This window comes from Acartia tonsa, chromosome 9 (assembly GCF_053477335.1).
Source record: "Acartia tonsa isolate MP-2025a chromosome 9, ASM5347733v1, whole genome shotgun sequence".
Taxonomy (NCBI): domain Eukaryota; kingdom Metazoa; phylum Arthropoda; class Copepoda; order Calanoida; family Acartiidae; genus Acartia; species Acartia tonsa.
Genome location: NC_137268.1, coordinates 16,384,060 through 16,397,703, shown reverse-complemented (window position 1 = coordinate 16,397,703; position 13,644 = coordinate 16,384,060). Strand labels below are relative to the sequence as shown.

At 32.8% G+C, this 13,644-nt stretch overlaps 3 protein-coding genes across 7 annotated transcripts in view; 2 read left to right on the top strand and 1 right to left on the bottom strand.

Annotated features, from left to right (window-relative positions):
* Pyroxd1 (pyridine nucleotide-disulfide oxidoreductase domain 1) overlaps window positions 1-13,644 on the top strand; it is a 418,591-nt gene that overhangs the window by 324,511 nt on the left and 80,436 nt on the right. The window lies entirely within an intron of this gene.
* Window positions 1-13,644, top strand: part of LOC145327615 (adaptin ear-binding coat-associated protein 1-like) — a 356,073-nt gene that overhangs the window by 324,511 nt on the left and 17,918 nt on the right. The gene's annotated exons all lie outside the window — the stretch shown is intronic.
* LOC145328327 (uncharacterized) lies at window positions 74-12,927 on the bottom strand. Its single transcript, XM_080171957.1, has 10 exons — window positions 12,121-12,927; window positions 10,402-11,552; window positions 9,810-9,888; window positions 8,621-8,738; window positions 7,922-8,045; window positions 7,496-7,557; window positions 6,873-6,983; window positions 5,883-6,245; window positions 1,342-1,598; window positions 74-401 (listed from the first exon to the last, which is right to left on the bottom strand). The coding sequence occupies exons 1-10, from the start codon at window positions 12,674-12,676 to the stop codon at window positions 322-324; spliced, it is 2,901 nt and encodes a 966-aa protein (XP_080028083.1). The 5' UTR covers window positions 12,677-12,927; the 3' UTR covers window positions 74-321.

The following is a 13,644-nucleotide window of genomic DNA, read 5'->3' as shown; positions in this document are numbered from 1 at the left end:
GAGAAGCCTTGATTTTAAATGAAAAAAAATGTTTAAATACTTTAAGCTAAAATGTTTTAAAGAAAACATTGAGTTTATCAATAATTTTCAATTTATTTTATCTAAAAATATAAGTTACAAAAACATTTTATGTCTGAAAAAATATAAATACAGTCTATTTTTTAAACAATCTTTTAAGTTTTAACGTTACCAAATATAATATATCATTATAAAAATTCAATTTCATTACTTAAATTACATTTTGGGTAGATTTTTGAGACATAAATAATGTCAAATCTTAAACAACAGATTGATGGGCCTTGAGAGTTGTCAAGTTTCTGGCTACTCGGAGTTTTTACATTTTTTCTCATTGTAATGGGACATCATAGATAGCGGAGTTAAAAATAACTTTCCACAACCACCTGAAATAAGAAGAATAATTGTGAGATAATTGGACATTAAAGGCAGATGAGGCGAAGCTGCTCTATAAGCTCACTTTGTCGGTCCGTCCGTTAGTCCATAACGCTACAGGGGAAATGTGCTATTCGATGCTAATCAAGACAGACTGCTGCATTTCTTTTCTGATAATTCCTTATACAGACTGCTGCATTTCTTTTCTGATAATTCCTTAAAAACATTAAAAAATTATATATAATTTTAAATACATTTAAAGGGGGGGGGGGGGGGGCGAAAGTGACACTTTTTGAAACCAAAACTAAAAGTCAAAGGAACTCAACTAAAAAAAGAGTTACAGGTCTGACATTTTGCATGGCAGTTGCTTTATAGGGGTACAATATGGAACTGTGAAGAAACGGCGGCGCAACCGCCGAAAACCGCCGAGAAAAGGCAACAAAAATTACGGCGGTTTTCGGCGGTTGCGCCGCCGTTTCTTCACAGTTCCATATTGTACCCCTATAAAGCAACTGCCATGCAAAATCTCAGACCTGTAACCCTTTTTTTAGTTGAGTTCCTTTGTTGACTCTTAGTTTTGGTTTCAAAAAGTGTCACTTTCGCCCCCCCCCTTTGAGAAAAGTTCCGTGATTCTAACCAGAAATTTATTCTTGATTTGAACATATGCAATTTAAATCGCCTTGTCCATATTCCCAACCTAGATTTTTTGAGCTTCGCAACTTATGGATGTTGTCATCTTTGTTAGATATCTAGTAGACCCGGGATAGGGAATTCGGTTTTAATGCATGATTTTGAATAGGAAGGTTATCTCTTTATCAAAACAAAAAAGCCTGACACCCTGACGTTGTATCTCCTCCCTATGCATGTCAAATTGTCAATACAATAAAGAATCAGTCATTTTCAGAGTTCAAAGCGAATAATATTGTAAATTTCACATTGATTTATCCCTACCTAAACATTCGAACTTCTCTCTCTCCAAAGGGTTTTTATGAGTTTCCATGTGACGTTCTAAGACGTATTTATTCGCCTTTTCCTCTCCACAAATACTGCACTTTTTATCACCCTTTAATTCACCCCAGTGATAGTAACGCTTGTGCTTTCGTAGAGTATTCTTGTTTTTGAAAACTTTGTGGCATATGTCACATTCCATACTCCTGTCGAGGCCGGCCCGTGTGTGAAACTCCCTCTTGTGACATGTCAAGAATTTTCTGAAATAGAAAATAATAATTTTTTTGGGTGGGAGGGGGGAGCTTTGAGGGGAAAAATTTTACTCATAAACAGTTTGGTACCTAGTACTGTACATAGATTTAGACTTTACAATGTATTTCTCGAGCTCGAAGTGCTGGGTGTTAAAATTCGGATCTACTGCAGTTCACGGTAAAATATTGCTGGTAAGCAATATTTCCAAAAATCTATGAATTTTAAAAGCTGCTAGCTGCCAAACGGCTGAACGCACAGATCATGCCCGCCCACTGTTTTAAGCAGCATAAAAAGGCCCACAAATAATCTGGAATAGCCATGAATCAATAATGCATAATTATCTCGCAGTGCAGAGAAATGCGCGAAAAAGACCTATTTTACGCGTTTTTTTTCTTTAGTGAAGCTTTCCTTGTGCATAATTGGATCTTGGCTATTCCAGATTATTTGTAGGCCTTCTTATGCCGCTTAAAATGGTGTGCGGGTATGATCTGTACGTTGAGCCGTTTGGCAGCTAGCAGCCTTTAAAATTCATAGATTTTTGGAAATATTGCTTACCAGCAATATTTTACCGTGAACTGCAGTAGATCCTAACATTCTTATAAGTGTTAAGAGTACTTGGAAGCTTTTTATATATAGCCTTCCTATCCTAGGTCATTAAGAAGGGGCGTTGTAGCTCAGTGGTAACGCACTGAGTTACGGTGGTTCAAGTCCCCATGTGGCAACTTGAATTTCTCAGTCGTCATACATTCACGCAACTTCAACAGGTTGTGTAAGAAGGGAGATTATTGAGTGATTTGGATACTTAATCGTCACGTACATAATATCTGTACAATCTTTATCCCAAACTTCTCTGCGGAAAGTGTCGTTCATTACAGTGACTTAATTTAGGACACCTGCCATACTCGGCGAGGATGAGGTAATAAAGAGTAGCTCCCTTAAGACAGCGGGTCAAGTCATAATGCACTTGAGCGTGGAGCTTGATAGTCCTAGTGGCTATACAAGTGATTCGTCTTTCTCCATGACTACTTAGGTCCAAATACAAAGAAACAATGGCTACACACACACACACACACAGGTCATTAAGAAGGAAAACAAGGATGGCAACAACCATAAGAAGCGAAGCATTTTTTTTGGCATATATACTTAATTCAAAGAACCAGGAGGCCTATCAAAAAATCTTAAATCTGGGGAAAATTTATCATATAAGAATGATTTTATCCTCAATAACCTATCCTCTCAGTTTACGCAAATAAGTCAAAACCTCCCACCCTTCTTGTTATTTATTGTATTACAAAAGGGGTGGGGGTGCGCAATGACACTGAAATTAAACAGTGAGCAAAATGGTCTAAATATTGAGCTAGATTCTTGAAACTTGGTACATAAGCCTAGTCCTATAGGTACTACATCTAAATGAAAAAAAAATTTATTTTTTTATTTTTAGGTTAGTTAAGAAAACCCTGCGGAAATTTGGTGTATTGTGATATAGAAACTTACTTTTATTGTTTTTTTTTTCTTAACTTTTTTCCTTGAATACACTACATCTATTAATAAGGACACTATTTAAGATGATTAAGCAAGTTGGGGACCGAATCTCAAAAATCCTATAATTTGATATTTGACATCACAAAATATGAAAAAATGCACTTAACCCCTGCAAGCCACCCACCTAGCTCGCTGGGGTTGGTCCCCGACTTGCTGAATCATCTTTAAAAATGTCATTGTGAAAAGACACAGAGTATTCAAGGTTAAAAACCTAAGAAAAAAACAACTTAAGGTAAGTTTTACATCAAAATAGACCAAAAAAGACTTAAAAACCGATTTCCGCAGGGTTTTTTATACCTAACCTAACCTAGAAATAAAAAATTTAAAATTTGTTTTTCTTTTCAATGTAGTGCCTATAGGACACATTTCATGTTCGGAAAGTATATACTTTCCGGAAGCCAATCTTTATGAGGAAGGTATTTTTAGAAAGGGGCAAAATGTGTAGAAAACACCCATGTAAATTAGAAAATCCGCAGAAATCATTTTTAAAAGTTATTGGCAAACATTTGCAATGTTAATTTGCAAAATTAATTTTATGCCCTAAATGACATATTCTGAAACAAATCTTTTATGAAAGTTTATTATCTATGAGTTTAGGACATGCTTAAGACATAAAAACTATTTTCAGTGTTACTTTTTTCGCCCTTCATGTGAAAAAAGGCATTTCTCACATTTTATTATAGAAAATTGCATATAACAAAATAATTATTTTTTTTCTACAGTCAACATAATAATTGGATTAAATGTAAAAGTCAGATAAAGAATCCTTTTTAGAGCAAATATAGTGCAAAAAGTAACCAAGACATTTTAGCAAAGTATGAATATCTAATGAAATAGATACTTTTAAATTTTGATATACATATCAGATAAAAATATATAAAAAAAGAGAACAAAAACTATAAAACAAGGTATATATTTTTTTCACTCTGTCACTGAATAAAGAGCACTTTTAGGTTTGATTTAAACCAATGCAGCACTTAAACACTCATTTTTCAAGGTAAGTAACCAAAATGAATGCAATTATACAATTAAGTCAGTTTAATAATACAGTAAGCCTTTTTGTAGCAATTTTTATTTATTCTTTATTTCTATAATAAACTGTATTAAAATCTAATGATTTGAAAATTCGTAATTAAGAACTTCATTTTTACACTGTTTAGACATATAAATTACAAAGAAAAAGATTAAATCCTTTAAGTTTGAATAATACTTTATATATTTACACAATAAAAACATTAAAATTGTTAAAGATTAAAAAAAAGATAAAAATAAGTAATTTTTAAAATCATTTTGTGTCGTCTTCATAAACTATTTCCCCTTTTATATTTTAGTCTGGTAGAATTCATAATCATAAATAACCTTTCTTGAGCATATATATGTTTCATTGAAATTAATTTTAAGAATGTAAAACATTTTTAGATTGATTTAATTAGGGTTTCGGATCCGCATTGATTTTTTGCGGATCCGGATCCTCCAAATTTGGTCAGTGCGGATCCGGATCTGGATCCTTGACAATAAAAATAAAATCACCAACTTTTCAAAAATATTTATTCTTTAATTCGAAGTCAAAACTACTTTTAATTTTCAAGTCTGACCCTAAACCTTAAAGATTGGCTCTCATCAAGAGATTGTCTGAGATTTTATATAAATTTAGGTCGATTTTTCCATTTTTTCCGCATTTTTTTGAGTCCAAGGATCCAGATTCGCATTTTTTTGCGGATCTGGATCCGCATTTTTTTGCGGATCCGGATCCTTGGACTCAAAAATATGCGGATCCTTGCGGATCCGGATCCGAAACCCTGGATTTAATATTAACAATTCACCGAACATTTTGTTATTTTACTATTTTTTGAAACTCTTTTATTCTTATTGATAATTCTATTTAACACAAAAAGCTCATAGGGAGTTGATAACCTTTTTTTCTTGCTTTGTATTCTAATCAGGTATTATATTTGACTAATTTTTTAAAAACTATACAGCATGCATGTTTGTGTCAATAATGAAGACATTACGAGTTTTTATGTACAAAAAGTTGTTTTAAAGCAAGAAAAAAAATATAATCTTTCTAGTAACTAATATACAATTTCGTAGTTTAAAATATGTCTGTATTTTGGTTTCTAAAAAAAGTACTATACCAACAAACATGCATGCCTGAAAATTAGTTTCAATATTCGAATTAAACAGGAAAAAGAAACTAAGTCGTCGTTATAATTATTGTTTGTTATTTTTGGTGTAAGGTTTTTTTTAATGGAACTTTTTTGGATCTCGTGAAATCGATTTCTGCGGATTTTCTGGTTGCCAGAAATGAAATCTACGCATCTTTTTTAGCTAGATGGCATTTGTCTGGTTAAGATTGGATGAAAAAATCTTTGGTTGGTTAAATTCAATAAGTGTGAGGACATGGCTTATGTATCAATTTTCAAGAATCTAGCTAAATATTTAGAACATTTTGCTCACTGTTTAAGTTCAGATGTCATTACGCACCCCCCCCCCCCCCCTTATGTGTTAGTATTCTTGTAACTTATGCTTGCAACCATTTTTCTAAAATGTGACTTTTCTCATCACAAATTAGACATTTTTGGACGTAAAACTAGATCCGCAAGGTAACAGTTAATTTTTTCTTTGATTATCTTCATAACTAACCTATATTTATCATATTAAACATTTGGAGATTCATTACTTCAAGTACCCAGACTCAATAAATACACTTCATGCAACTATCCCTTTCTAATTAAATAATAAAAACTTACGGCTTTTCGAAGAGGGCCTCACACAAATCACATTCATGAAACTTTTCTCCTTCGTGGGTTAATTTGTGTCTTTTTAAGTACAGAAGCTTTTGAAACGTTTTCATGCATACACCACAAGAATACGGTGTCGTAATTTTCTGCTTTTTTTCTTTCGTTTGACAAAGTTTCAAGTGCTTCAAACGATTCTTAAACTTGAGAACTTTACCACAATCTGGACATAAACAAGATTTTTCAGATTTTTCTTGGTCGCCTGCCGCGTGCAGTTTATCTATATGTTCTTGTAAGGCATGGTTTTTCTCATATTTTTTCCCGCAGAATTCGCAAAAATGTTTGTATTTACTCTCGTTCATTAGTTTTAGCACTAAAACCATATCAAACTATATTAATTATAATAATATTGCTTTTAGTTAAACTATCGGCTGGGCTTCTAGTCTCTAAGGACCTCGACTAAGAAGAGGATACCTATAATTTTAATTTTAAAAAAAGGAGCTTTCCTGAAAATTGTAGACCTAACTGTTTATACATCCTATATACATATTTGTTAGTTGACGAAAATAGTTATTTCTTTTATCGTATTATAAACAGCTTTCCGCGGATATAGAATGTACAAGTATAAGATTAAAATCAGTTTTTTTAGCCCCGAGGGGCCGATCCCACTTTATTTTGGGCATAAATTTATAATAAGGACGGTGGGGAAGGGGGGGAGGAAGAAACAGTTTTGTTCTCCTATACCTAACACCTGCTAGGGGCCCTAACCCTGCTGTGTCCTATCCCTGTGGGGCTACCCTGTAGTCAATTTAACCTATCCTAACCTATGACCTAAAGTAGAAATCAAACACAAGAAAAACTATCCCCTCCCCTTATTTTCAATCAATTTCAAATAAAGGTAGGATGGGAGACATCTGAGCTAGACTAGGTACTTAAAGTATTTTTGTTCCTATTGTTCGCCAGAAAAGCAATATAATAATATTAACATGTTTTTATATCCCTGGTGCAGCAGCCGCTGCCGCCTGGATTTCATTCTCCTGCCTGTCCTGTCTATGGGCACTTCTCAGGTGAAAATTTAGAGCCCCAATGCTGGGCAAGAAACCTTCGGGCGTGCTGAAATCAAATAATCGATATATTATTACTTGGATGTTGCACCAGACTTTTATGTACTCTAATAAAGTGATTTGCGCAGTTTATCCCCCGGCCATCCCCCACCCCCTTCCCCCCCCTCCTAATTGATGAAAACACTGACAAATGAATGAGGTCCACATAAGCAAGCTAAATTGAAAACAATTTTCCCCTGTCAAAATATCCACGCATAACTAATATCCATTGTTGAAATAAACAAGGATAGCAATATCCGTAAAAGTGAATCTTGGCAAATCATTAAAAAATAAAGAGTAACATGATGATGTCATTTAATATTTAACATATTTATTTAGAAGTAAGAACAAAAAATTAGTAAAAATCAGTAGGTACCTACCAAAATTACTTCATTACTGTGTGCTTAATATGGACATATCTACATTTTAAGACTTGACAATAGAGATACTTCGGTCACAACATTATACTTAATCGTCCCAGGAATCATAATTTCCTTTTCTCCCTTTAACAAAAACACTTACTTGCAAATAGTACAATAATATTTGGTGGTTACTTCTTTGTCATCTTCATGTCTAACCTCCTTTTAATAGTTGCGCAAGATTTAATGAAGGTAGGTATTTATCCGGTGCTTTCCCTTAAAGTGCACAGCAAGCACAGAACCCCTGCTCTGCGGTGCTTTGTCCCCGTGAGGCTACCCTGTACCAAAGGTAAAAAAATATCACGAAAATAAATCCCTCCCTTATATTCTTTGCTCGCATGGTACTTAACGGAAACCACAATCTATCCTTATTTTAAAGATGGATGGTCTTAAATTTTCGTGTAGTGGGATTAAACTATTTATTGGGAGTTAGGTCAATTTCCTTTCCCCTACGATATTTCATAAAAAATAACGAGGTTACTTGTAACCACAATTTTAGCAATAAAAATAAAAAACTTGAACATTCCTTCATATGTTGAACCAGGGCTTCAGAACTCTCATATTTAGTGTCACATCGGAAACAAAAGTATTGCATTACTCCATCTTCCATGCTATGGTTGTAAAACCTATGAACCCGTAATGATGTATGGCTGCAAACAAATAGTGTTTGTTGATATTATTTTAACAAAGTTGCCCTTTAATTATACTTAACATCCATATAGAAGTAACAGGATGTCTGTCTGTCTTTGTTTTTGTACCAAAGGATCTTGCTGACCGCTTAACCGATCTGGTACAATGTAGGATTTCAAAGTTTCTAGACGGTTTATAACTATTTTAGAGGAAGAAACCACCACCATCCGATTCCGAAAAAATCACCCCTAGGAAAACCTAACCATAAGTGCCCCTAGAGACCCTTGTAATTCACCTTGTCTGTCCGTCAGTCCGTCTGTATAGCTATGGATGGAGCAAATGTGATTTTTTTAGCTGCTCTTACTTGGTCCGTCGGTCTATCGTCCATGCTAAAAAAAATAAACACTTTTTGTAAAGTCACTCGAATTTCAAATTCTCTCTACATATTTCTTATTATGACCACTAAACATCTGCTCAATAAAATCGATCTTTGACCTTTGTACATCCATTATTTCTCGTGCTTTGCACTTGTATAGTAAACATCTTTGTAAAAACAATGTTAATGTTAATTATTATTGTAAAAACAAACACAATCCTGTAGAAATAATTTTGCTGGCATTCTGGACAGGACAATCCTTTGGGTAGATCAGCATCAGCTTCCACGCCACTGTGCCTCAAAGAAATATGGGTCTGCAGCTCATATTTACTCACACACTCTTCCTAATACCCAGGAATAAGAATTATTTTATATTTTCTTTAAAAAGAAGCTTTTCTATACTTTATATACTAGAAGCATTAGGATGGTATAGTCCTAAAGATTTCAAACTTGACATAATGATTCCTGTAGCAGTTAGGTAGAATTTAGAAAGCGTAGTAACTATATACCTAATCAATACCTACCAAAAAGTCCGTAAGACAATATTTAACATGATGATTTTTGGCTTTATTAAAAAAATAATTAAAATAATATAATCATCCTATTTAATTTTTTGTAATATGGATTTCTTGGACATTTAAAATCACTGTGGGCTAGAATTGAATCAAGACAAAAGTAAGTGCCGAGCCCTGGGACCTATGTATGGTGAAAATAGACATAAAACCATGATGATTCCAGGTAAAACCAAAATATTTTATCGGGGGCTTTTTAAGAAAATTAGATTTGAAAATTTCAAGTTCAATTTTCACCCGCTAGGAGTTGCCGCATAATCATGACAAGAAAAGCAAATATTATTTATTTTAAATTTTGAACAACTTTGCTTTTATGAAGTCCTTCTTAAAACCTCTCTATGTATGATTTATTTTAGGCTGAATTTTCGTGACCTTTGCAAAGCAAGTGATAAAAATGGCCATTTATTAACTCCCTTCAGGAGTGGTTTTATGAAGAACTTAATAAAAGCAAAGTTGTTCAAAATTTAAAATTAATAATATTTGCTTTTCTTGTCATGATTATGCGGCAATTTTCATATCTAATTTTCTCAAAAAGCCCCTGCTTGAATATTTTGGTTTTACCTGGAATCATCATAGTTTTATGTCTATTTTCACCATACATAGGTCCCAGGGCTCGGCACTTACTTTTGTCTTGATTCAATTCTATCCCACAGTGAAATCTTTTTGTATGTATATATAGAAATAAGGCATTTGAAGAAAAAAAGTGATAGATACCTATGAACTTTTCAAAAATTAAAATTGTTTTTTTTTTAAAGATGTCGCAGGCCTTCTCCAAAAAGATAAGCCTTTTTTTAGAAAAGACATTCAACCAATCAATATGCTTAAATACTTCTTAAAACCTCCCTGGCACCAACTACATTTCCATATACCAGTCATGTTGACAGCTTCAGTTCTCATGTGTATATCTCTAATATGACCCTAAATATTATCATATTAAAAACCAGGATGACAACATGTATAAGTAGCGAAGTAAGTTGTAGAGCAGATGGTACAGATAGACTGACTGACAAGACAGGAAAAGGGAATTACAGCTTCGCTAAAAAAATAAAGTTATTACTTATTAGTCCCTTAGAAATAGGAAAGAAGAGACATCGGAAATGAAATTACACTGTTAAACAAAGTTTTAAAAGCATGGTATCTTATTCGTTACCTCTAAATTATGGATATTTTAGTCTTGATTTGTTGGTTGTATTTTGAGTGTCAAATTATGTAGACAAAATGATAAGTAACAATGATGACAACATCCATAAGAAGAAAAGCACGTTTAAATTATGAATTAACAAACGGAAAAGGCCAGTCATAGAGCAGATGGTACATAATAAAAATAACAAAACCTTCTTATAAATTGACAGTATAGTATTATTGACAGACATTACGGATGAACGGACATTTCAAAATATTAGAGTAGCTTCGGTACTAAAAATTGAGAACCTCTAGGAGGCCAAATGTGATTTGTTTTCGGCAAAGTGGACACAACAATTGGAAATTGTTTTTCTTTGACTTTCTTTTTATCTCCTCTTTGTTAGATGCACTTGCATTATTTGTCTTCTTCTTTTTCTCATCTTTTTGGTTAGTCGATAGTAGTTTCCTCTTTTTTATCTTTGCAGACACTTCCTTTCCTTCTTTAAGAATTCCCATTATATCTTTTAGTTTTCTAATCTCGCCAGGATTTAGATTTTCGTTAGATGCTCTTGCGGACGGCACAATTATAGAATTTAGATTTTTGTACTTCTCTGGGAAAAGCTTTATAAGTCCTTTGAGTAATTTTAGTTCTGTCAATGAAAGCGTTACGGACATTTTACCATCTTCTTTTGATCTTCTTTCCTTATATTGGAATTTGTCTGGAAAAATATTGCTCAGCATGATATATTGATTTGGTGTAATTCTTATTACTTGTAAATATTCTGTATTCTGTTCTTGATTTAATGCAGGTGCTATACTCATTTGTTCATCATCTTCGTTTGATGTTAGGTTCATTGTATCTTCGTTTTCATTTGATGCTACGCTAATTGCTTCTTCACATCCATATGATGCCATATTAATTTCATCTTTACTTTCATTGAATTTTAACTCAATAGGATCTACACTTTCGAGTTGTTCACATTCTCTTAATCTTTCAATTTCTTTTGGCTTTAATATGATTTTTTTTAACATAACATTTGGAACGTTCGGGATTGGTTCTTTATTCTGGTTTACTGCAGTGTTGATGAGATCATCAGTAGATACAATTTTATTGTTAACCAAAACTCCTTCTGTTAGCTTCTGTTTCTTCTTGTCAAAATAAACAATCTTGCTTGGATTTGCTCCAACTTGGATGGAATTCTCAATAGATGGAAATTTGCTTGGCACAGCATTTGAGTTTTGTGATATTTTGGGAGGGACATAGTCCTTTGGTGCAATCCTGATAAATTTAGGTGTTCCGTTTGGTCCAATGATGATTGGTTTGGCAATCCTAACTTGATTGGGAACATTTTGTGCTGGTAAGACCCTGATCTTTGGTTTTTCATAATCATTTGATGAAATCCCGCCTGGCAATTTAATTTTCCATAAAGGACTGTTGTTTTCCAGTTGGCTTACTTGTCCTAAAAAAAATAAATGGATTTGGTGAATGAATATTTTGGGACAGGGTTAGATAAAATAAGCTCTGTTCTGATTTATTATGGATATTATTTTTAAATACTAACAATAACAAAGTAAAGAAATTTTCTCAAATATTTCAAGTCTTTTGATGGATGACTTTTACTTCTATATTTGTAAACACTTTATTCAATACTATAATAATTACATTTTGAATCCAAATTAAACAAAAATAGACAAGAATTGTTTAAAAAAGAAACATTTGGAAAAATATATATATATATATGTATAATTGGGGTAATAACATACATAGGATGAAAAATTGCAGATACTTCATGTTGTAGGAGAGGGCTGGGGGGGGGAGGGTAGGGATGGTATATGTTCATTGTACAAACCTTTATTTAACACAGAGGCTGGGGGATACAAACTTATACACCCCCCCCCCCCTTCCCTCCTTCTTTGGATGTGCTTGGCGGGCAAGGGGGAACAAATTGGGAAAAAAAGGTTCAACCTGGATTTCATCCACACCTCCCCTTGAAATTTTAAAGCTCTACGGATTTAAATCAATTTTACCTGGATTTTGTAGAATTGGGCTATAGGACCATGAATTTCCTATTTCTATAATTGGCTTAACATCCAATTGTTCTGGTATAACTTCTTCAAGATCTAGTTTGATTTCGTCCAACTCTTCTTTGATTTCAGGCGTTTGGCATTTTGGCAAAAATACGGCTTGCAGCGGATCAGTTGTTGGGTTTAATATTTGATTTTTCTCCAATAGCTTAGGAATTAATTCAAAAATTCTGTCTGTCAGTGAACATAATTGTGGTGCTTGAAATATCTTAATTCCTATTTTTTTGTAGATTAATCCTGGCAGTTTTGGATCTATTCTTTCCAGACACCACATCAATATTACATCCTCAAATGTGGGCGATACTGTTTCATTCTCTTTCAAATTTCTAACAACTTGTTTTCGAAATTTTTTATAAAATTCAAAATACCCTTCGACGCTAATGTCAAATTTTATGTAACATAAAAGCATCACATTTTTGGGGTTTCTTATAATAATTGGGCTGCTATAAGTGGGTTTGGATGAAACATTACTTGGAGAAATATAATCTTTGGTGCTCATTCTATTCTGAAATTATAAAAAAATACCCAGTTTATATAATTAAAGTATTAGGGGAGGGGATTATCGACCATCCACTTAAAATATAGATTAATATTTAATTAAAATATTTACAGACACCATGTTTTCATTCAAGGATTATTTAAAACATTTCATAATCAGAAAACCTGCATATTTTTAATTTTAAATTCTATGAGACAGGTTTTTAAAATTTTAAATCAAATGTTTGTAATCGGGAATTTAGAAAATGAAATTAAATGCCGCACTATGCGCTTTGATTGAGTTGCCAACTAATTAACTTATAAAAGTAAAATAAAAACTTTTTAAAATTATTATATTTGATTACAAAAATAATATTCTTAGCTTTAATATCCTGATATAATACATATTTTTAAATTTTTATTCAAATGATTTAAAAGAAAAAAAAACACAACTAGATCGAAGGATTATACCTAAAACATTTAGAATAAACACAAAATATTGTAATCAAAAATGTATTTATTTGATTTTAAGTTGGCAACTTATTCAAAGTCGCATAGTGCTGCATTGAACTATGATAACGAGATTACAATTTACAAATGATTGATTTAAACATTTAACATCTTTATTTTGTAACAAAAACCGTTCTGTGATAAAAATCCCTCTGCATCCATGCAAAAAGTAAACAAACCAATGCTAGAATGCCAAGGTTTAAAACTTTAAACTATTGTCGTCTTCTCATATAAAAAAAGGGGGCGGGGGGGGGGGTAGTGCAGGGATATAGGGAATGACAATTTTTTTGTTTTGGTTGTCTTGGCTTTGGGACGTACTTGAATTATTGCAACTTTTATCATTTTTGGTCACTTTTAAGACTTTGCTAAAACTTAGAATTCCTTTTTATAATCAAATATTAAACCTAACTTTCCAAATAAATATTTTTTGAAATCTTTTTTTACTTCTATTTTCTTAATTTTAATAAAAAAACCAACAAG